We start from the raw sequence: 21,096 nt of genomic DNA, 5'->3' as shown, positions 1-21,096 counted from the left end.
GCTGTGTTTAACAGGCTTGCTATTAGCAAGAGCCTTTTGTGTCGTTAATATCTTGGCATAGTAAATGATAATGTGCAGCGTAGAATAAAGGTCATTTATTGAGTATTTCCGCGTTTTCTTTTTCGACGAAGCCGTACTAAGACTGTAGGGTTCACCTGAATATCAAGGGAGAATCAACGAGGGTTGTATTGTTGTATCTGGCTAAGGGGACTGTTATTTTCTTAATTTCTGCCGGTTGAGGGTGATGTTGAGGTTGCGTGTCGCCTTGACAGTAGCAGGATCGTCTTCGCCAAAGATCTGCCTGCATTCTTCTTGCACTCCTATCTGCATCTCCACCGCTTTTTCTAGATATCCTTGATCGCTATACGTAGCAGCAAGATTATGCCTTGCTCTGATTGTGCAAGGATGGGCTTCACCCGAGTCCTGCATCTGCCTCTCTAGCACCTTCTCCTGCATCTTTGCCGCCGCTTCTAGGTGTCCTTGCTCTCTAAGCGTATTGGCAAGGTTATTCATCGCCCCGATTGTGTTATGATGATCTTCACCTAAGTTCTGCATCTGCTTTTCTAGTACCTTGTTTTGCATCTTTGCTGCCTCTTCTAGTTGTCCTTGCTGTTTAAGTGTGTTGGCAAGGCTATTCATCGCCCAAATTGTGTGAGGGTCATTTTCGCCTAAGATCCGCATCAACTTCTCTAGCACCACCCTCTGCATCTCTGCTTTCTTGTTGACGTTTCTTTGCTCTCTCAGCGTAATGGCAAGATTGGCCATCACATGCGGCATTAGACGAAGCTTGTTGTCTGGTGCACAACCACAGCCCTCTATCGCCTCCATCACAAGCCCAAATGCTGCCTGACTGTACTTGTCCTTCTCTTCTGTCGTAAGCCGTTCGTATCCCCAAGCATGCACTAGCTTGTGCATCACATAGGCCTGCTGCTCATCTTTCCACTGTATGAGTGAGTACTTCTCAAGCTCCTTAAACCAATCTTCGATCTTGTACTTGGTTACTAGCTGCTTCGGCGAAACCAGACGTTTCCAGCTTACACCAGTCTCGTCTGTTTTTTTCACACCACCCTGCTCAGTCTCGGGACAGAATAGTTTAAGGTATATGTCGTCGAAACTTAGGAATGATAGTATTGTTATGAGAACCGAAGCCTCAATACACTGGCTGGAAACGGCAGCATACGACGTCTCCCACGTCGTCAGCACACTCGCGTTGTACTGGTGCAACAGGCTCTCTGGTCTACGCTGAAGCAGCTCCTGTCGTCGCTGCTGGTATTCAGGTAGGTACGCCTTGACGTTGCTCTGTAGCCGCGGCGTCGATCCCACGTATGTGGCAGCAAGCGTGACAGCCAGTGCTAGACACCCAAGCTTCTTAACAATACGCATTACCTCATCTCTAACAGTCGCATCAAGTTGTGGTATGAATGCATACTTCTGGAACAGCTCAACTGCCTGCCCTGCCTCCATCTCGCCCACGTGCACCCCCTTCAGACGCGATATACCGCTCGCCCTGCTGCTACGAGTTGTGATGATAACATCAAGAGATGATGCACTGGGGATAAAGTGCCTGATATCGATGTAGCCGTCTACCTCTGCGTCCTCAATTGTATCGGCGCCGTCAAACACCATCAGCCATCGCCCTTGCTGACGCGCGAACCAGCTCTTCACTCCAGTCACGGCATGCTCTACACTGATCGTCGTCTCCAAATATGCCCCAGCGGGTGTGTGCAACACAAGCAGCGTCTGGTACAGGCGTACAAAGTCGCGCTCCAGTGACTCTTTACGCCCGGCCTCGATCCAGAACGTCGCATCGTACTCTTCGCGATGTTTGTGCATGTAGTCTAGCACCAGTTGCGTCTTGCCTGCACCACCTAGCCCCCACACCGCGAGCATCTTAGTGCTGTTGTCTGTAGCAACGCGGGCGAGTTGCATGTGTATCTGGTCGTGCAGGCTGCTTCGTAGGACGAACGCTCTGACGGGCTCGAACGCAGCATGCGCAAAGTGGCCCTCGAAATCGGGTCGAGTCGCCGCTGAAGAGCCTTCGTGGTGTGAGCATGGAATTTCTGCGAGGTGCTAGTAGCGTTAGAGGCCGACTTACTGGAGGGGCCGGAAAAGTTGAACCAAAGGTTACCCTGGAAGACATTTGCTCTACCTTTAGCGCGAGTATTACCAAAACGGGAACCTCCCTGGCGGATATGCTCTTCGCTAGATCGCCTGCTCTCCGGCTGCGCAGGCGGATATCGTAGCGACATAAAGAGATTCAGATTAGGAGCTATGAACGAAATCACAAGAATTCGATTACTTATGTGCCAGAGAGTCATGGCATAGCTGTTGCCTGTCCTAAGTTCGCTCAGCCGCGAAATAACAGGCGGGAGCAGGTTCCGGGCACTGTGCCACTTGCACAGCCCGGGCTGGGAGGGCAGTAATTGGCAGCCGTCGCCCCCGTGGCCACAGATGACAATTTGCCTGAAGGCCTTGGAATCGGCTGCGGAGCTCTGCAGACTTGTGTGATAGCTACTGGAGCTGTGGTCTAGCTCCTCTTTCCGATCAGAGGCTCTCATGCTCATCTGAAGTACTATTATGTGCTTGCCTCGTCGCTCGACTCGATTGCATCACAGGGATCGATACTACCCAAACCAGACGACAAGAACAAACTTTGAATTCTACCTATTTTTATTATATAGTTGGGCGTCCATTTGCAGAATTCCCCGTGATAATGCTTCCATTGTCGTTGGAAACAATAGCAGCATGGTATTCTGATCCATCCTGCTTGACCTTTCCTGACTTAATACCATCCGCGCGATTGCCTGACACAATCGAACCTTTTCCAGTGGCCGTCATAGTTCCTTTATGCGTCGAAGATCCCTGAGTGAGTTCAAAATCGGGCGACTGAGCTGATTTTTGAGCTAACTGGGGTGATGATATATCGCCATCGGTAGGGGATGGTATATCGCCATCGGTACTGTGTCCGTTGGTGAGATGTGGAGGCGAAGCTACTATAACACTTACCGAGTTCCATTGCTTCGCTTCTGACCAGAACCACCGAGAGGTTTACGCGTAGAGTCGGACGACATTTTCAGGGACAATCGTGTTGAATCGTGATGTAATTGAGGCTGGATGATATATGGAAACCGACATCAAGCAATACACTCCGACATCTTATATACATATTTGCGGTCAGACTTTGTAATTCCGCTCAAACGGACGCTGCACAAATGAACGTTGAGGCTTCATACAAAGATGATGAAGTGGACGCCATCAGTCTCCATGACCCGTCCTTGATGCAGCTTACCATGAGCTAATAGGACAACCCAGAAAGATTGCAGAAGGAGGGTGTTGAGTAGACAGGCGTGTAAACATATCGCTGGTCATTTCTCTCTTGCTGGAACGCCACAACTTCAGCCTTGCAGCCAGATTTCAGCCTTGCGACTAAAGTCCAGCCTTGCAACTAAAGTACGGCCTTACAACTAAGGTTCAGCCTTGCAGCATAAGTTCAACCTCCAACAGATAGTGACGTGGCAGACGTAGAATGGCCAAGATTCCATGTTACACAGAATCCTTCGAGAGGAGGCAAGTCAGTGTTGGGTCAGATGATCCTTCTTTGAATTAACACCAAAGAACTTCCAATTAACCAAGTGATTATTAGCAAATTCATAGAAAGGGAGGTCATGCCAAGTTTTCAAAAGCAATATCGTCAGTAAAATTCGTATGAGTGCCTTGGTACTCATTCGTTATGCTTCAGAAGGCTCGGAGGTTGAAATTACACAGCGGATTGGTCAACGTAGCACCTGCGCTTGAGTGACGCTATATTGGCGAACGATTGGGGACATCTGACGGATCGATGAGCAATAGGCTTATTCTAGCAGTACTCTATGCAAGCTAAAAAAACACAAGCAGTAGGTTGTGGCCTGATTATTAAAATCTTTCGGGATGGCTGGCACTTCATATATACTTATATGTTGAGGCTCTGCCAACTTTGCTGCAGCGATAGCCTCGGCACCCTTTCTGATTTCACACCCCCACTATCTGTAAATGTCATTTGCTGCACTCCAGCCATGCGTCTACTAGAGGTTGAGAACCAAAACGACTTTAGCGTAACAAGAGATCTTCTTGACGAAGTGCCTCCGTATGCGATACTGTCGCATACTTGGGAGGCTGACGAGGAAGAAGTTACCTTGCAAGACATAGTGACAGGCACTGGTAAAGACAAAGCAGGGTATAGAAAGACCCAGTTCTGCGGAAAGCAGGCTGCTAGCGATGGCCTTCGCTACTTCTGGGTGGACTCTTGTTGCATCGATAGATCGAATTACACGGAACTCTCAGAAGCGATCAACTCAATGTTCCGCTGGTATAAGCACGCAACTAAATGCTACGTATACCTTGCCGACGTCTCAGCCAATACTTGCAGCCAGACCAGTCAATCGCCCGAGAAGACATGGGAGCCCGAATTTCGAAACAGCAGATGGTTTACTAGAGGTTGGACACTGCAGGAGCTTCTTGCTTCCTCAGAGGTTGAGTTCTTCTCTCGCGAAGGCACCAAACTCGGGACTAAGAAATCGCTGGAGCAACAAATCCATGAAATAACGGGCATTCCTATCCAAGCACTGGCAGGAAGTCCCTTGTCTGACTTCAGGATTGAAGAAAGACTCTCTTGGGCAGCGAAGCGCCAGACTAAACGTGAGGAGGATGCGGCGTATAGCCTACTCGGCCTCTTTGACCTCCACATTCCGCTCATCTATGGCGAAGGGAAAAGCAACGCTATAACACGGCTATTGCACGAAATTGAAAGACGTAGGAAGGGAGCAGAAGAACTATGCGTAGCTCATTCCTCAGGGAACGGCCAATGGCAATGGCTTACTGCTGCATCTACGGAGATACGTCGATGGTTTGGAGGCGTAGGCGGCTGGACACTATCACGGCCTCCAGCCACTAACGCGTCCCGTGCCGCTACTACTACCGAAACAGCATACCGAATGCCTCAGAGCATCACACAGAATGGTTCCGAGTATCGAGGCGCTATCACAGTTTCCGGTGGAACAGTATTTCAAGGGAACTATGTTGGACTTGGTCCAGGTATGCTGGGCAACCCAAGGTGACTTGTTAGATTCTATAATCATCGAATATTCCAACACTGCTCGTGACTGAATAATAGCAACTCAAGTGGCAGTGCACGCTCTGCACGTACTAATCAATAGCATCACCAAAACGGTCGTACTTTTCCTTATCACATCGCAGCAGCATGCACTGCTGATTGGCACATAAACCGAAAAAATGGGGATCATAATGTCACAACACTCTAAACTGAAGTACAGTAGTAAACAGGTGGAGGTAAGGGTATGGTAGGCTCTCACGTGATACCTACCCTACCTCTACCTCTACCCAACCCTTAACCATCCATCACGCCCCCCCCCCTTCTCACCAACGACACCACACTCGCATACATAGAAGTACACATTTCCATCCAACCCTTTCGTACCTCCTTACGTAACTCCTCTTCCTCCCCTCTAACCAACATATTCCGAGACGTATCGACGAACCATTTCTTGTACATATCTTGAATGAGTATCTCTTATAGTACCTACATCCTTACCTTCACCAATAACCCCCTGTACACTCCTATGATACTCATATACCAACCCATTTTACTCGTTAAACCGTCTATCTATCTTTTTTGCATTTCCCACCTTCCGTGTTCCCGTGCTAGTATGTAAATGAATACGGTAAGTCTTTGGAAGAAGTATGTTTGTTGAGGGTTTGGAGGAAAATTCTTCTTTCGGTTAATAAGGGGGGGAAGGGTAGGCGGGAAGGGTGGTTGGTTTTGTTTGGGGTAATGATAGGTATTGTATACAATCCTGCATACCGAGAAGACGCAAAGCAAGTTGAATACGAAGCCAGACATTAAAAACAAACTTTTTTCATTTTCCACATCTCGTATAAACTGTCGTTCACAACCCCAACACTTGTTTCAAACTCTGCCCAAACCCCTCTTGCTCCACACCCCTCCCAATAAGCACCAACTTCCCCTCTGTACTCCCCTCCGCAGCATCACCCTCCAACTCATTAGTGTCGTAGATACTCCGCACACCCTGCGTCAGAAGCACTTTCCCCCCTTCAACCGGCGCCCGTCCCTTCAGCCTGTGAATTTCAAACGGCTTATGAGGGACATCGTTGGGTAGCGTCTCCTCCCACAGCAGTGTACGCAGAAAGAAATCGTACTTGTCTACTTGCTCACGGGATAAAGCGGGGAAGGTGATTGTCGAAGTAGCAATGGATGGATCGAGGTGGGAGTGGCCTTTTGATGCAAAAGTTAGATCTGCCTCTGTGACTTGATCGTAAGCGTGGAGGTCGAGGACGAGGCCTTGGAGGTCTGGGATTTGGCTTTTTGTTGTTGTTTTGATGCGGGCTAGGCCGTTTATCGAGCGGACGCGGTTGGTTACTTGGGCGAGTTCGTCGGGGGTGACGAGGTCGGTTTTGTTGATTATGACGACGTCTGCGTGGCTGATTTGGAGGTGGGCGGTTGTGAGTAAGGGACCGTGGTGATCGTCGTGGGCATTCTTTTGCGACTGGAGTTTTTCTTCGTCGTCGCCGAGGCCTTCGTCGAGGCTTTTGAGCACGTTTTTGGCGTCGACGAGGGTGACGATGCCGTCGAGGTAGATGCTGCTGCCGAGGCCGTCGTCGAGCCAGAACATGGGGGCAATGTTACCTGGATCCGCGAGACCGGTGGTTTCGAGGAGGATGTAGTCAAAGAGGCCGGATTGCTCCATTAGGTTTTCGATTGCAGCGACGCCGATGTCTTTTACGGAGCAGCATATGCAGCCGTTTGCTAGTGGGACAAAGGGGGCTGGTTGGGCGGATGTGGAGTTTGCGTCAGAGACGGTGAGTTGCTTCTCAATGTCGATTGCTATTCTCATGTTAGTCAAGAGCCTGAGTGATGAAGAGGGAATACGTACAATCACCAAACTCGTTGAGAATAACAGCAATTCTCTTTCCATGTTCCTCGGTCAAAATGTAGTTGAGTAAAGTCGTTTTGCCAGCGCCAAGATATCCAGTGACTATAGTGATGGGAACTTTCTTCTGTGGTGCATCATCTGAACCGCCCACAAGTGTTGGAACTTCATCATCTTGGTCATTCGAGACTTTGGTGGTGGTTTCTGGTTCAATGAGACTTGGCACCTCGTCGTCGGATGCATCGGCGCTCATGGTGACTCAGGCAATGGTAGATAGCAAGTAGGGATTGAGTAAGCTGTTGGAAGGTTATGAGTATATATATCTGGGGCACGTTAGAAAATCTTTCAGATGTTCAATTACCAGAATTGTACATGTCAGGGTCTATGTAAAAACACCAGAGCACAGGCGCATTGACCCAAGGTGAGAGACAGGTCATGTGAATGCAAGGAATTTGCAAATGGGGGAGAGATAGCACTGTACAGGAAGCGTGGTACTTACCTAGATGTATCTTGAAAATTAGTATGCTCCCTAATGTCAGCGTATAGACAAAAGACTCGAAGAACGCACCCCAGACTGTGTGCAAGCCAATAGACTGAGCAATGACGTCGTGCGGAGGGGAGCAAAAGTGTGACCCGCAAAGACTCTAGCGCGGTCGCGTACTGGGGCAACATCCCTGCACATGTGCCCTGCATCGGCAGCCAGCTCCAGATAGACCGAAAGTCAACAACACGCTACACCCCACCCCAAGGTCTTATCTGCGTCGATTGCGAGGCCATTCTCCAAGTCCCCGCTGCTCAATTGCTCTCAGCAGTATCGCCATGACGTCGCCCGCTTCGCCCCGTCTTCCCAGTCCGCCACCTATCCCTGAAGACCAGCTGTCGCCGATTGCAGCCTCATCCGACCAGCAGACGCCCTTCAGCAACCTCGACCATGTTGCTGAGCGAAGGATACGGCCGGGGACCAAGGCGGCAGACATGGCAGAGGGCCCTCCGCTTGTAGAACTTGCAGAGGTGTGCATGGCCGCTTGCAAGATGCAAAGGCGCATGGCTAACATTGGGCCAGATTGATTCAGCGTTCCAACTCACGGAGCACCTCAAGGCGCTGCACAACTTCCTCACGCACCCGATAGGAGCAAACGGCACCGTGCCTGTAGATCGAGAAATGGCCCTCAAGATTGCACATGCGCCGGAGAATGTGGACAGGACGCTGTGGCTCTACGAACTATGCCGCTTCCTCATACAAAAGGTCAACTCGATTATAACCGCCCTGTTTGCAGATAGCCCGCCATGCTCGTCGTTGACATGCCCGGAAATGCGTGCGTCGGAATGGCAGTATCTGTGCGCGGTTCACGACCCACCAAAGTCATGTTGCGCCATTGACTACTGCTGTCATACGCTCGACTGGGCGGCCAATACCCTCACATCGCCAAAGCACTTTCCATCACGCCTCGCGCTGGGGACAGATCAGTCGACGCAGCACTCACAGACACGGCAGCTCACCAACATTTTCAGGCGTGTGTATAGGATATTTGCACATGCATGGTACTCTCACCGGGATGTTTTCTGGCACGTCGAGGGACGCACGGGGTTATACATTTTTTACAAGACAGTCTGCGATGTGTATGGCTTGGTGCCAGAGGACAACTACACCATACCCCCAGAGGCAGAGGGTATTGATCTCAACTCAGAGACCAAACCAGCAGCGCCGCCTCTGATTTTGAAGCGTGAGCCTTCGGACTCGGGATCTCAAATCTCGGACAACACGCTGGCTGGGGCCATGTCTGATAACTCACTCTCGACTGCTGGCACTACAAAGCGACATAGGCATTCGCCATCGGTAGGAGCAACAATCGTGCACACTGTGGTAGAAGAGAATGAAGAGGAAGAGGAGCAACCAGACCTCAACCTCAACGCCCGGCCTGTGACGCAAATCTTTGAGCCCGCAACACCAGAGGAAGGCGGAGAGGGCGATGACGACGATGAGGATGAAGAAGAGGACGATGATGAAGAAGAAGGTGAAGACAGTGACGGAGACATCACCACGATTGAAGACGGTGACGAGGAGGGTGACGAATCCGGTGCTAAGAGTGCCAAGACGGGAGCATCAGAGAGCAAAAAGGATGACAAAGAGGAAACAGTGAGCACTGGGAATGAAAAGGCCGGGGATCCTGCACCTGCAGATGATAATGAGGCTTCGGGCGAGAGCGCCACAGAGGCAGCCAAGAGTGACGGGACCGAGGCCTCGAGCGAGGCAGCTGCGGGGAAGGAAGGTCAAGCAGAGTCTACAGCCACTGGGGATGACGACGACAAGGCGACTACTGCAAAATCAGGAGACAATGCAGAGGCTGGTGGTGCTGCAAAGGCGAGTGACAAGGAGGACGAGGCCAACCCGCAAGCGGCAGAGTAGGAACTTGTCGAGGGTGAAGTGGAGTGATTAGATGGACGCGGCTATTACCATACCATGTATTATTTTCTTTTTCCTTTAGCGAAAAAAGTGGTAAGACACGACGACTTGGCGGGGTCGATCCGAGAGGCCTGTCGTGGATCTAGTGTCAATGTATGATGTATAATGCAGTATACACACACAAGTACGTACAGACATTGGTCACGCGTGCCATGTGTGGTCTTGTGAAGGCGGGTTGACGTCAGACAGTCGTGTGCTCCAGTGCAAGCTCACGATGGGGAGAGCGTGAGAGGAGGAGAAGACTCATCAGAAGCTGGCGTATGGATTTGCATGCGTACGTGACTGTGGTCTGGCAAGTTGACCCGACGTGCTTGTTAGGTTGTCGCCGGCGCAAATAGCGTCCGCGGGGCGAAGAGAGCTTATCGCTAGCGTGTGCCGTGGAAATGGAAAGGACGGCAACTACGACATAAGTTGATGAAGATGTAAGTATAGCCAAGGGATCATGAGTAAGTAAGAATAGGAGCCGGTGGGACGGGGGGGGACATTGCAGGAGGACGAGAGGATGCAGCTCATGAAACGCGGAGGATTGCGAAAAGTAATGCGTGCAAATCTGTCGGGAGCTGCAAACGGTGACGCGAACTTTGACTAGCCGTTGGGGGGAAAGGGCTGTTGTTTTCTTCTTTCTTTGCAGTTGCGCTCTCTGATGTCAGGTCAGATGCACATGTATGCAATGTACATATGCATGCATACACAGTGCACAGAGAGTGTGTGAGTGATTGGCGCTACCAAACTTTTTTTTTTCAAGAGTTTCCAGGTCTGGCGGGCGAGAGGGTTTGGACTGGCAAACGCAGACAGCATCGAATGCGGCGAGAGGAGCGGAATGGACAGCGGCCGAGATTCTGGACGGCGCGCATGCAGGTGGTGATGGTGGTGGTGGAGTGACGACCGGGCCGCGCCTTATTGGCAGGTGCGCAGGGCCCGGGCGCGGCACTAGCTGGTTGGGTAAACTGCTGGCCAATGAGAGCAGGCGAGGGCGGGAGGCGCTGGATGATGAGGTGTGGAAATTAGTATTGGTCGGGCTTTCTGCACAGTATTTGCAAGCCAGCGAGCGGGCGAGTCCGAGTGAGAAAGTAAGTGAGAGAATTAGTGACAATGGGTGGATGATGCTGCTGCTGCTGCTTCTGCTTCTGGTACTTGCTACTACAACAGCCGAGGGATTTAATGTAAACAGACGAGATTTGATCATCTGAAATGCACGATGCGACTCATGGAATTGGGTGCAAGTGTGGCCATTTGCATTTACACGGAATAGTAGCTCCAGCACCTCGGAGAAAGCGTTCGTTCAGTGCAGCCCCCACGCGCGCCGCCGCCAATCCCGCGCAAGAGCGAGGGCCCGTCGCCTTTCTCCACGTTGTCCTACTGCAGGGTGGTGATATTAGAGCCTCGTTTGTCCCAGTTGTGCCGGCGGCCCTGTCGCAGTCCATGCTAGGTTGTAGTACATAGATACCACCGTCTACACTACACAGTACACAGATCTTCGCATCGGTTGATTGCGCCAGGCAGTCAGTGGTGGTGGTGGTCGTGTCCAGGGGCCGGGAGAGGGGGGGCCCTGCATCTACCCCTCACCTCTTCAGCCAGGCGTGCACCCCAATTCGAGATATTATCCACTGCCACGGCACATGGTCTTCTTATCGCGGCTACTGCGCAATCACTTGGTCAAGTCGCCTGAGCCTGAGCGTCCGTTGCTCGGCAGCCTGAGAGCAGCGGCAGCCCACCAGCTTACATACTGCTCCCGCCATTCCCCATTGCCCATCCCATCCTCTCCTACCCGCGCCCGTCCTGCTGCTCCCACACGACCTGCGCACTTGGACTTGCTTTTCCCCACGCTCCAGGGTGCACACTTTGTCCAACCCCCCGCACACAACCCACTCGACGCCTCTCTACAGCGCCCGTCCCTGCAAGTCATTGCCCAGACCATCGGTGATTTACGAGACGCTCTCGCCCGCCCCTCCAGGCGGCTCCCCGTAGTCCTACACACCCACATACTACTGCTACCCACGCACGCACGCACGCACGCGCGCGCACACACACTTGCCACACCACCACCACTACCACTACCCTTGATTAGTACCTGAATCTACTCGACACCCCTCTTGTTCATTTCTCCACAACTCCCTCCCAAGAAATACCCCCTCGATTTTCTCGTGCATCTGCATTCCACGCAGCGTGATTTCCAAAAACAGCATGCTCGCCCACCACCCAGCGTCTCTTGACTAACATCAACATCCATTGTTTGCCAACAACCCGACACGCGAGTCGTCCCGCCACCGGCCCGCCCAACCACGCGCACATCCTGCTAAAGCCCGCGACACACGACCTTGGCCCCGATTTCCCTTCCCCCGCTGGCTATGACGGCGCAAATCCTCCACATGCATCCTGCGCACGCGTCGGATTTGGGAAAGATCCAGACGCATTTTGGAGACAAAATGGACAGCGCTGTCGGTGCTGCCAGCGAGCCCCCGACCCCCGCCTCGCCTGACAGCGGCGAAGCCCGCGGCCGTCGACGCGACAGGGACGACGATGGCGACACGGGCGATGGCGAGGGCGACGGCCATGGCTCCTCGAGAAAGAGGCGGCGCAGCAGAAAGGGCCTCGACAAGAAGTTTGAGTGCCCCCACGAGGGCTGTGGCAAGAGTTACTCCCGCGCAGAGCATTTGTACCGCCACCAACTGAACCGTGAGTTGCATCATTTATCATCATGTCCTGGCAGAGCTGCAACCGGCAGCACATTTGAGTGTCCATGGAAACAGAATTACTTGGAGTAGCCATGATGCTAATGCTGTGCGCAGACAACCCAAAGCAAATATACCACTGCGATTTCCCCGACTGCCATCGCTCCTTTGTGCGACAAGACCTCTGCGCGCGCCACAAGGAAAGACACACGGCCCGGGGTTCCCAATTGCTGCGCAAAGACACTTTCAACATGCATAACCTAAACCCCATCGTGACTGCTGCATTGGGAGGAAAGAGCGCACCGCCTCCCAAAGCGCTGAGCATGAAGAGCCAAGGACCACATGGCCTGCAATCTCCAGCTTCTGCATCTTCCAACGGAGGACCCGGCGCGCAAATGTCTCCGCCAAACTTCCAGTCGCCAACCCCAACCACAGCAACGCATAGCAGGCAAGACTCGCTGCAAAGAACGGGGAGCGATGATGCCTACCGAGGGAGCTCGGAGGCCAAGCCTTATGATATGCAGGCTCAGAATTCAGGGAACTTTGCACCCCCACCCCGTCCGGCCGCATTGGGTAATTACGGGGGAGGCCGGACGCCTCTCCACAACTCCCCACATGTGGGTAATGGCAGCTTCACACGGCCCGAGCTACGCGCGCAGACGTCAAACGTGAGTTCATACAGCTCAACGTCACCCTACAGTTCAACCGTCACTCCATCGCCATATACCCCCTCGGGCTCGTCGACCAGCTATCAAAACAGCGCAAGTGCGTATCAATCAGTACAAAATTTCCCTGCGTTCTCCTCCTTACCACCACCAGAATACCCACAATCCACTGGCACCCCTGCGTCTCGAGAACATGAAAACCAATACTACAATGGCTCGTCCGCACAGACTCCCGTCAATGGCGTCGATTCTTCAGCTCAGATGGACAACCGCATGCAGGGTGTATCGGACGCCATGATGGACCAGAACCCTGCATACTCCATACCAATGTTTGGTAGCGCTGGATACAGTCGATCACCATTCGCCATGGCAGACGACTTTGCTGCATGGCTGTTCAACGACAACCAGTTTAACCCAAGAGGTGGATCGCCCATGGACTACCCTGGCGGAGTCAGCTCTACAGGGGGTGCATCAAGTCAAATTGGTCTTCAAGCTCCGTACTTCAACTATGATCCCTCGGTGGCTGGCTATCTGAACAACCCTGCACCGCCTTCCCACCCCATGGCTGTTCACAGCATCTTGGACACCACCCTTCCAGAATCAGCCCTGTCAGAAGAGAAGCGCAAAGACCTCATTGACTTGATTCATCTCCGTTTCAACGAGACTGACCATGCACCGGTCAAGAAGCAAAAAGAGGAAATTATGGATGGCGACAAGGACGATAGCCGTCACGTCCTGAGTCTTCACATGATGCAGACGTACATTAGCTCGTACTGGGTTCACTTCCACCCGCAGCTGCCGATACTGCACAAGCCAACCTTTAACGCGAGTACTTGCCCAGACCTCTTGCTGCTCGCTATCATGTGTCTCGGAGCATCTTGTCTGGAGAAGACGTACGGCCGGGAAACGACACAAGCGTGTGCTGAGCTTGCCAACTTCTTTGCCTGGCACTTGCGCTGGGAGATGTTTATGGATGCCGATTTCCGCCCACCCGCCAAACTTTGGATCTTCCAGGGGCTGCTCCTACTCGAGAGCTTTGAAAAGATGTACTCGACACGCCCACTGCACGAAAGAGCGCATATCCACCATGCGACGACATTGACGCTGATGAGGCGAGGAAGCTCGTTGATTGGCCGTTCGGCCATGGACTCACCTCCCAGCGTCAAGGACGGCAAAAGCAACGGAATTGCAAACACGCCAGACGAATGGTGGAACCACTGGATCACCAACGAGGCTACTCGGAGAGCTGCCTTTGCGGCCTTCGTCATGGACAGCATCCACGCCACCATGTTTGGTCACAGCGCTGTTATGGTCGCTCACGAGATGCGTCTTCCTTTGCCCTGTGACGAAGCCTTGTGGTCTGCGACGAGCAGTTCCGAAGTGGGTCGGGTTGAGCAGACTCTAACATCAAACGGGATCAAGCCGATGTCGTTCCTTGACGGCCTTAAGAAGACACTCAATGGACAGTCGGTCCGCACAAACTCGTTTGGGCGCACCATCCTCATGGCCGGCCTGCTGAGTGTATCATGGCACATGAATCAGCGAGATTTGCAGGTCAGCTCTCTTGGTGTGACGACAGCGTTGGGTGGGCGCGATAAATGGCGAGGTTCCCTCACTCGGGCGTTCGACTTCTGGAAGCAGGACTTTGACAACTCACTCAACCGATCGGACGAGTCGTCTTCCTCCAACTCACACAACCATTCTCGGGGTATCGACGACGATATTGTCTTCGAGTCACGCACTGTCCTCCACCACCTGGCGCACATGGCTATGCACGTGGATATTGTCGATTGCCAAATTTACGCTGGAGCACCCAGACTGCTCGGCAGGTCAATAACGCCACAAGACTACAATGGCGCGCAACGCCGGATGAAGGATGTATGGGCCCCCACCGCCCGAGCCCGGGACGCCACCTTTTACGCTCTTCGCTTCCTGTCTAGCGTCATGGTTGCTGGGGATCATAGTCTGAATCCCAGCACCCCAGCAACTGCTGGCATCTCTTACTCTGCACGCGACGATTACCTCCTCAATCGACCATGGGTGCTGTACTTTGCCACATTGATTGTGTGGTCGTACGGATTCGCACTCGACGGGCCAGTCAAGGAACCTTATCAGCTCCCTACTTACGACGACAAGGTCAGAGACATGGTCTTGTATCTCAACCGTGTTGGTGGAGTCAGGTCGCCCGAGGACTTGAGCAAGGTCACCAACCGCAATGCCTGTCTGGGATTGCTCATCATCATGAGGGACATGTTCAAGAAGACAAGATGGGAGCTGCTGCACGAGGCAAGCAACTTGCTGAACAAGTGCATTGAGATGCTCATTCCAGGTGCAACCGTGGTATAAACGCATGGATGGATGATGATATTATTCTTTTGCTTCTCAAGACCGCAACATTGGATCTGACCAGCAAATCTAGGGGGTCAGGTATTATGTTTATCACGAGGTTATGGTATGCCATGTATATGCTATTTAAGGTCTGTCTTTTCTGCTGTATTTGCATTCTAGCGAAGGAGTGTTGTTTTATATGGTCTTTTTAATATTCATTTTAAGGCAGCACATGGCTATTTGGGGGATGGAATGTGGGAGGGATACTGCTGAGCTACTTGCTTTATACCCCGGACTGGTGTGTGCTCATGCGGCATGAGAATAAATCTCTGCTTTCGACTATATGAGGAGTATTTGAATCTGGACTCTGTTTGAATTAAAGTGACATGATGAATAGAATGCATGTACTAACTCATGTAATTACTGTGTTTGCCATTTTTTGAAGGTGTATGGGGTTAGCCACTGGAGTCTCTGCACGTGAGAGCGCGGCAGCGCGTCGGACAGGGCTTTCGCGTCGTTAAATGTACGTCGCCACAGCCACTAGGACTGTAAAAGTACAATATCCAACACATCTCGTACCATCTACAAACAAGCAAGTAAATGCTTGAGAAGAATCCTTCGTGAGCATAGCAAAAGCACTGTCCTTGCGCCATTGCGTCATCGATTCTTGAGCGTAGTTGTGATCAGTGCTGTTGGCTAACCAGAACACAACAATGCGACGACTATGCCTCGAATGAAGGCTGCCACTGTTTTGGACCAGAGAGTAAGGAGGGGGAAACGGAAAAACTGCGAAGACGACGAGGCCCAGGCCACGACTACGACGAGCGTCCCTACAAAGACACACGACGGAGGGAAGAAGCCGCGGCGAGCCCCAAAGAAAGCTGGTGCTGATAAACCGCCCCTCGTGCGCCATGGATCGTCCACGCTTGTCGAAACCTCGATACCATGGCCGGAGCACTTTACAAAGCTTGCTCAAGTACATCGCGCGGTAAACCTAGTATATACTTTTCTATGCACGCGCAAACATCTAGCGACGACGCTGGACAATCTCAAGAGCACGGTCGAGGGCAACATACAACGCGAGCTGTTGATTGAGGATGTGGCTCAAATCACGGCATTGATCCCAAAGGCGATCAACTTTGCGTACGTGGACGAGGCAATGCTGCAGATCAATTTGATGGGCTCGGAAGACAATATGCACGGGAGGCGCACAACCGACTTCGCCATACTCGGGCCTGAGCCAGAAAAGGGCGAACATAAGGAGGTGTTGCTCTTTGAGTTCATCGATGGCGATCTGAGGCGTCAGGTTCAGCATAAGAAGACCGGGGAGCCTACCAACGCCACGACGAAGCTGCGCCATGAAGAACTCAAGATGCCGGTGTTTAGCCAGAAGCAGATGATGAATCTGATTGAGAAGAGGAATGCCAAGTTTACGTCGGCAGTCAATGCCTTCTTGAATCAATGCGCTGAGGATGGCGTCGATGCTGTAGAAAAGATCAAGGAAGTATCTCAGGCTTTCATTCCGATGCCGTCTGAGAGTAGGGCGTCGACCCCGGGTCCAGAGAGGTCACTGTTACCGTCTTCGATACCTGCCGAACGCAAGTCTATTCCAGATATTCTCAACGAGATTAAGACGCTCGAATGGTACACCGGCCAAATCGTGCCAGACGGTCATCGAGTTTTCGATCCGCAGGAACCTGTGCACGGAGACCTCAACTTCGCCATGTCACAAAACCTCGTCAATGCCCTCTACAACACGAGGAATATCACTCAGCTATACGCACACCAGGCAGAGGCTATCAATAATCTCTACGATGGGCACAATGTGATTGTTTCTACCTCGACAAGCTCTGGAAAATCGTTGATTTACCAAATACCCGTTCTACATCAGCTGGAGCAGGAGCCGGATACCAGGGCTATGTACATCTTCCCTACTAAGGCACTAGCTCAGGATCAGAGGAAGAGCATGAAGGAGCTTCTGCGGTTCATGCCTGGGTTTGAAGACGTTCTGGTTGAGACTTTTGATGGCGACACGCCAATGGGTGATCGAAATTACATCCGTGATGAGGCGCGCATCATCTTCACGAACCCTGACATGCTGCACATTACTATACTACCGCAAGAGGATTCCTGGCGCACTTTTTTGCAGAACCTGCGGTTTGTGGTTGTTGACGAACTGCATGTGTACAATGGACTATTCGGAGCACATATGGCTTTCATCATGCGGCGCCTACGAAGGGTATGTGCGGCAGTGGGAAACCGTCATGTCAAGTTTATTTCTTGCTCGGCTACGGTTGCAAATCCCGAGGAACACATGAAGACTATCTTTGGGGTTGAGCAAGTCAAACTGACAGACTTTGATGGTTCGCCGTCTGGTCGCAAGGAGTTTCTTTGCTGGAACACGCCGTTCAAGGACCCTGGCGATCCCACGTCTGGACGTGGTGATTGCATGGCTGAGACTGCAAAGCTGTTTTGTCAACTTATGCTCAGAGGTGTACGGACTATTGCGTTTTGTCGCATACGAAAACAATGCGAGGCGCTGATGGTGGCTGTCAAGACGGAGTTGACGAACTTGGAACGACCAGAGGTCATCCCGCGTGTCATGTCGTATCGAGGTGGATACACGCCGCAAGACAGACGAGAGATTGAGCGAGAAATGTTTGATGGCAAACTATGTGGTGTCGTGGCTACTAGTGCACTTGAACTCGGTGTGGATATTGGATCTTTGGACGCTGTCATCACAGTCGGCTTTCCCTACACCATTGCCAATCTCCGACAACAGAGTGGACGTGCTGGCCGAAGGAACAAGGATTCTTTGTCTGTTCTGGTTGGAGATTCCTTCCCTACGGATCAGTACTACATGTCGAACCCAGATGAGATCTTCACAAAGCCAAATTGCGCGCTTCAGGTGGATCTGGAGAACATGCTTGTCGTCGAGGGCCATATTCAGTGTGCTGCTTATGAAATGCCAATCAATTTGGAGACTGATGCGGAATATTTTGGCTCTCTGCTTTCCAAAATTGCTCGCGAGCGTATGCGTCGCGACAAGGATGGCTTTTACCACGTTAATGAGCGGTTCCTCCCACAGCCGTCTCGTACGGTGGCTATCCGGGATACAGAAGAAGATCATTTTGCTATCATCGACACTACAAACGGCAAGAACACTGTGCTTGAAGAGCTCGAAGCCAGTCGTGCCTTTTTCACGCTCTACGACGGCGGCATTTTCTTGCACCAGGGCAACACTTATCTGGTCAAGGAATTCTCCCAGGAGCGGATGCTGGCAAAGGTCGAGTACGTCAAGGTGGACTGGACGACTCAGCAGCGTGACTACACGGACATTGATCCTGTCGAGACAGAAGCCATCCGCCGCATTCCAGGCTCACGGTCAAAAGCCTTTTACGGCCCGATCAAGATCAAGCAGGTTGTGTACGGCTTCTTCAAGATCGACAAGCGCCGGCGGATATTAGACGCGGTGCAAGTCGACAACCCGCCCATTATCCTCTTCAGCAAGGGCATGTGGCTTGACGTGCCGAATTCCGCCATGGATATTCTAAAGTCCCGGCGGCTCAACATTGCAGCTGGCATCCATGCTGCTGAGCACGCGGTCCTATGTCTAATGCCGAACTTTGTCATTTCCATGCCGGGCGACGTCCGGACGGAATGCAAAGTGCCCGAGAAGGAGTTTCTGCAAAAGGAATCGACGAGGAAGCGGCCGGCTCGGCTGACTTTTTACGACGCGAAGGGGGGCGCGAGTGGCTCTGGGATTAGCACAAAGGCTTTTGAGTTTATTGATACGTTGCTGCAGCAGGCGTGTCAGAGACTAACGAGTTGTCACTGTTTGCAAGGATGCAACGAGTGCTGTAATGACGATGCGTGCAAGCAGGCGAATCAGGTCATGTCAAAGGCTGGTGCTATGGTCATAATCATGTGTCTGTTGGGAAAGGAAAAACAAATTGATATCGACAGCCTGCCATGGGGCGAGGAAGACGTTGAACAGGGCTTTGACACGGTGGTCGAGGCTGTGGGTGTGAGGATGGCTGAAGGCAAGGTTAGGGATGGTGGCACGCTGCCTGGGGAGGAAGACGATGAGAAGATGGTAAGAGCAAAACTGGTGGACGGAGTATGGATCAAGGAGGAGGAAGAGGAAGAGGACCACTTTAGTAGGAGTATACACATGTATCGGGGTGAGAGGACGTTTATTGGAGTGCATAGATAGAGGGTTTGTATGGCACACAGCCGCGATGTACAACCAATGACGAATACAATGTAAACATCAACATGCCACAGCGCCTAACAAAGCCATGTTGTCAGCAATGTAGCGCTTATACTTGGTTGACAGCCAGTGATGTGTAGCCGCGGATAGTCGTACACCGCTGGTTGCTGAGACGACGACGCTTCCGCCCTTGGCAGACATTATTTTGCGCTCGTCGCACCATACGGTCCAGGCTCAGGCTACATCAACAGGCGCCCCTTCAACACCAACTCGAAAGCCTCACACCGCCCTATCCACTCCAGATTTCGGACTTCCTTTCTGAACACCTGCCGAGCACCTTTGCACCACCCACACTCCCTCCAAACAAACTACATCTTCACAATGGTATGTAACTGACATTTTGTATCTGGTGTATCCCTGGAAAAGAGACGGTGGCATGTACACTGGCACACGAGGCCTGCCCCGCACCCGCACCGCCGCCCCCGTCTGTACCCCTTTGCACCCCGCAAGGGCGAGCAAACCCGCCGTGCGAATGGCGTGTTGGACGCCAAGCAGTGAGTGCCGGAGATAGAACGACGCTGCCCGTTCAAACGGACCACAGCAGGTGCAGCAAGGGCGAAAACAAGGCGACGAGAGACGAGAGACGAGCAAACGATTACTTTTTTGCCTCACCTGGCTACACCAAAACGCCTCCCCGCGGCTTAAACATTACAAATACACACGCAACAAACTCCGACTCCGACCACCGAACTCGTTGCCTTGTTTGCCTTTGCCACACACACACACAACAAACATCCGTCTCTCTCCGTCTTCGGCACTCCAACCACCGTTCTCTTTTCACACGTACCCGAAAAAGACCGACGCCGACTAGAGATTTTGTCGCGGAAAGTGTAAAGAACAATGGATAACAGTAACCAGGCCTCCACCAACTACCGCGAAGCCTTCCAGCTCTTCGACAAGCGCGGCAACGGCCGTGTCGACCGCGGCGCGCTGGGCGACTTGCTTCGTGCCTGCGGCCAGAACCCTACTTTGGCCGAGATTGCCGATTTGGAGCGTGGTCTCGGAGCTGACTGTATGTTCTCTATTTACCCTTTCCTTTCACCCACCTTGACCTAGTCTTGTATGGTTGTATCCGGCTAACTCGATAACAGTCGACTTCGACACCTTCTCCAAGATCCTCAACCGCCCCGGTGGCTTCCGCGAGCCCTTTGACATTGAAGAATACATCCGCGGGTTCCAGGTGTTCGACAAGGATCGCAGCGGGTTCGTCGGCAAGGGTCAGATCAAGTACATCCTGACGAACTTGGGTGAGAAGATGAGCGAGGAGGAGGTGGATGAGTTGTTCAAGAGCACGATTGACGCGAGTAATAATGAGGTGGACTACAGGGGTAAGTTTTTGTTCTATCCTACCTTTTGAAGGATGTGTAGAAGGCTAACGTGTGCATGATCAGAATTTGTCAAGACGATTGCGGAGAACTAAGATGCCCCAAGTCGAGTTGAGTCGATGCCGATATCGAAATCTTTTTTTTGTGGAAGTTTCCCGCAGTAAGATGAGATGGCGGACGGACTACTTTTTTTTTTCTGTGAACGCGAGCAATGTCTGAAACGGATCATGGCTTTTTTTTTCTCCTTTTCCTTTGGTTTTTTATGGCACGATGGGAGGCGTTGGAAGACAAATGAACGTTACTACTTGACATATTACGACCATGAATGGGTGTGTAGTATCATATGCTTCTTCTTCTTCTTCTTCTTTCTTCATTGTTTTGATATCAGCACTTTGATAAGGGGGTTGTGTGGAAATGGAGAATGA

The 21,096-nt window shown here is 51.9% G+C and overlaps 9 protein-coding genes across 9 annotated transcripts; 6 read left to right on the top strand and 3 right to left on the bottom strand.

Moving 5' to 3' along the window:
- Nucleotides 1-213: 213 nt before the first annotated feature.
- On the bottom strand, nucleotides 214-2,249 carry COCVIDRAFT_41753 (hypothetical protein; the record flags this gene model as incomplete). Its single annotated transcript, XM_014696514.1, has 2 exons — nucleotides 214-2,036; nucleotides 2,096-2,249. The coding sequence occupies 2 exons, from the start codon at nucleotides 2,247-2,249 to the stop codon at nucleotides 214-216; spliced, it is 1,977 nt and encodes a 658-aa protein (XP_014552000.1).
- Nucleotides 2,250-2,673: 424 nt separating this feature from the next.
- COCVIDRAFT_30533 (hypothetical protein) lies at nucleotides 2,674-3,071 on the bottom strand (the record flags this gene model as incomplete). The annotated part of the gene is made up of 2 exons (XM_014696513.1): nucleotides 2,674-2,959; nucleotides 3,007-3,071. The coding sequence occupies 2 exons, from the start codon at nucleotides 3,069-3,071 to the stop codon at nucleotides 2,674-2,676; spliced, it is 351 nt and encodes a 116-aa protein (XP_014551999.1).
- Nucleotides 3,072-4,052: 981 nt separating this feature from the next.
- COCVIDRAFT_48018 (hypothetical protein) lies at nucleotides 4,053-4,781 on the top strand (the record flags this gene model as incomplete). The annotated part of the gene is made up of 1 exon (XM_014696512.1): nucleotides 4,053-4,781. A coding segment is annotated over one exon (729 nt), but the record flags the coding sequence as incomplete, so codon positions are not given.
- A 1,161-nt stretch (nucleotides 4,782-5,942) lies between these two features.
- On the bottom strand, nucleotides 5,943-7,197 carry COCVIDRAFT_41752 (hypothetical protein; the record flags this gene model as incomplete). The annotated part of the gene is made up of 2 exons (XM_014696511.1): nucleotides 5,943-6,898; nucleotides 6,948-7,197. 2 exons carry the CDS (start codon nucleotides 7,195-7,197, stop codon nucleotides 5,943-5,945), a joined length of 1,206 nt encoding a protein of 401 aa, XP_014551997.1.
- Nucleotides 7,198-7,763: 566 nt separating this feature from the next.
- Nucleotides 7,764-9,351, top strand: COCVIDRAFT_30530 (hypothetical protein; the record flags this gene model as incomplete). The annotated part of the gene is made up of 2 exons (XM_014696510.1): nucleotides 7,764-7,955; nucleotides 8,008-9,351. 2 exons carry the CDS (start codon nucleotides 7,764-7,766, stop codon nucleotides 9,349-9,351), a joined length of 1,536 nt encoding a protein of 511 aa, XP_014551996.1.
- A 499-nt stretch (nucleotides 9,352-9,850) lies between these two features.
- On the top strand, nucleotides 9,851-11,483 carry COCVIDRAFT_19818 (hypothetical protein; the record flags this gene model as incomplete). Its single annotated transcript, XM_014696506.1, has 5 exons — nucleotides 9,851-9,854; nucleotides 10,059-10,116; nucleotides 10,154-10,478; nucleotides 10,633-10,843; nucleotides 10,912-11,483. The coding sequence occupies 5 exons, from the start codon at nucleotides 9,851-9,853 to the stop codon at nucleotides 11,481-11,483; spliced, it is 1,170 nt and encodes a 389-aa protein (XP_014551992.1).
- Nucleotides 11,484-11,756: 273 nt separating this feature from the next.
- On the top strand, nucleotides 11,757-15,091 carry COCVIDRAFT_111354 (hypothetical protein; the record flags this gene model as incomplete). The annotated part of the gene is made up of 2 exons (XM_014696509.1): nucleotides 11,757-12,084; nucleotides 12,198-15,091. 2 exons carry the CDS (start codon nucleotides 11,757-11,759, stop codon nucleotides 15,089-15,091), a joined length of 3,222 nt encoding a protein of 1,073 aa, XP_014551995.1.
- Nucleotides 15,092-15,797: 706 nt separating this feature from the next.
- COCVIDRAFT_30528 (hypothetical protein) lies at nucleotides 15,798-19,289 on the top strand (the record flags this gene model as incomplete). The annotated part of the gene is made up of 1 exon (XM_014696508.1): nucleotides 15,798-19,289. The coding sequence occupies one exon, from the start codon at nucleotides 15,798-15,800 to the stop codon at nucleotides 19,287-19,289; it is 3,492 nt and encodes a 1,163-aa protein (XP_014551994.1).
- Nucleotides 19,290-20,186: 897 nt separating this feature from the next.
- COCVIDRAFT_19815 (hypothetical protein) lies at nucleotides 20,187-20,766 on the top strand (the record flags this gene model as incomplete). Its single annotated transcript, XM_014696505.1, has 3 exons — nucleotides 20,187-20,358; nucleotides 20,438-20,674; nucleotides 20,738-20,766. The coding sequence occupies 3 exons, from the start codon at nucleotides 20,187-20,189 to the stop codon at nucleotides 20,764-20,766; spliced, it is 438 nt and encodes a 145-aa protein (XP_014551991.1).
- Nucleotides 20,767-21,096: the final 330 nt, after the last annotated feature.

Source organism: Bipolaris victoriae (genome assembly GCF_000527765.1).
Source record: "Bipolaris victoriae FI3 unplaced genomic scaffold scaffold_120, whole genome shotgun sequence".
NCBI classification, from domain to species: Eukaryota; Fungi; Ascomycota; class Dothideomycetes; order Pleosporales; family Pleosporaceae; genus Bipolaris; species Bipolaris victoriae.
The sequence above is the reverse complement of the archived record's forward strand: the minus strand, read 5'-3'. Positions and strand labels throughout refer to the sequence as shown.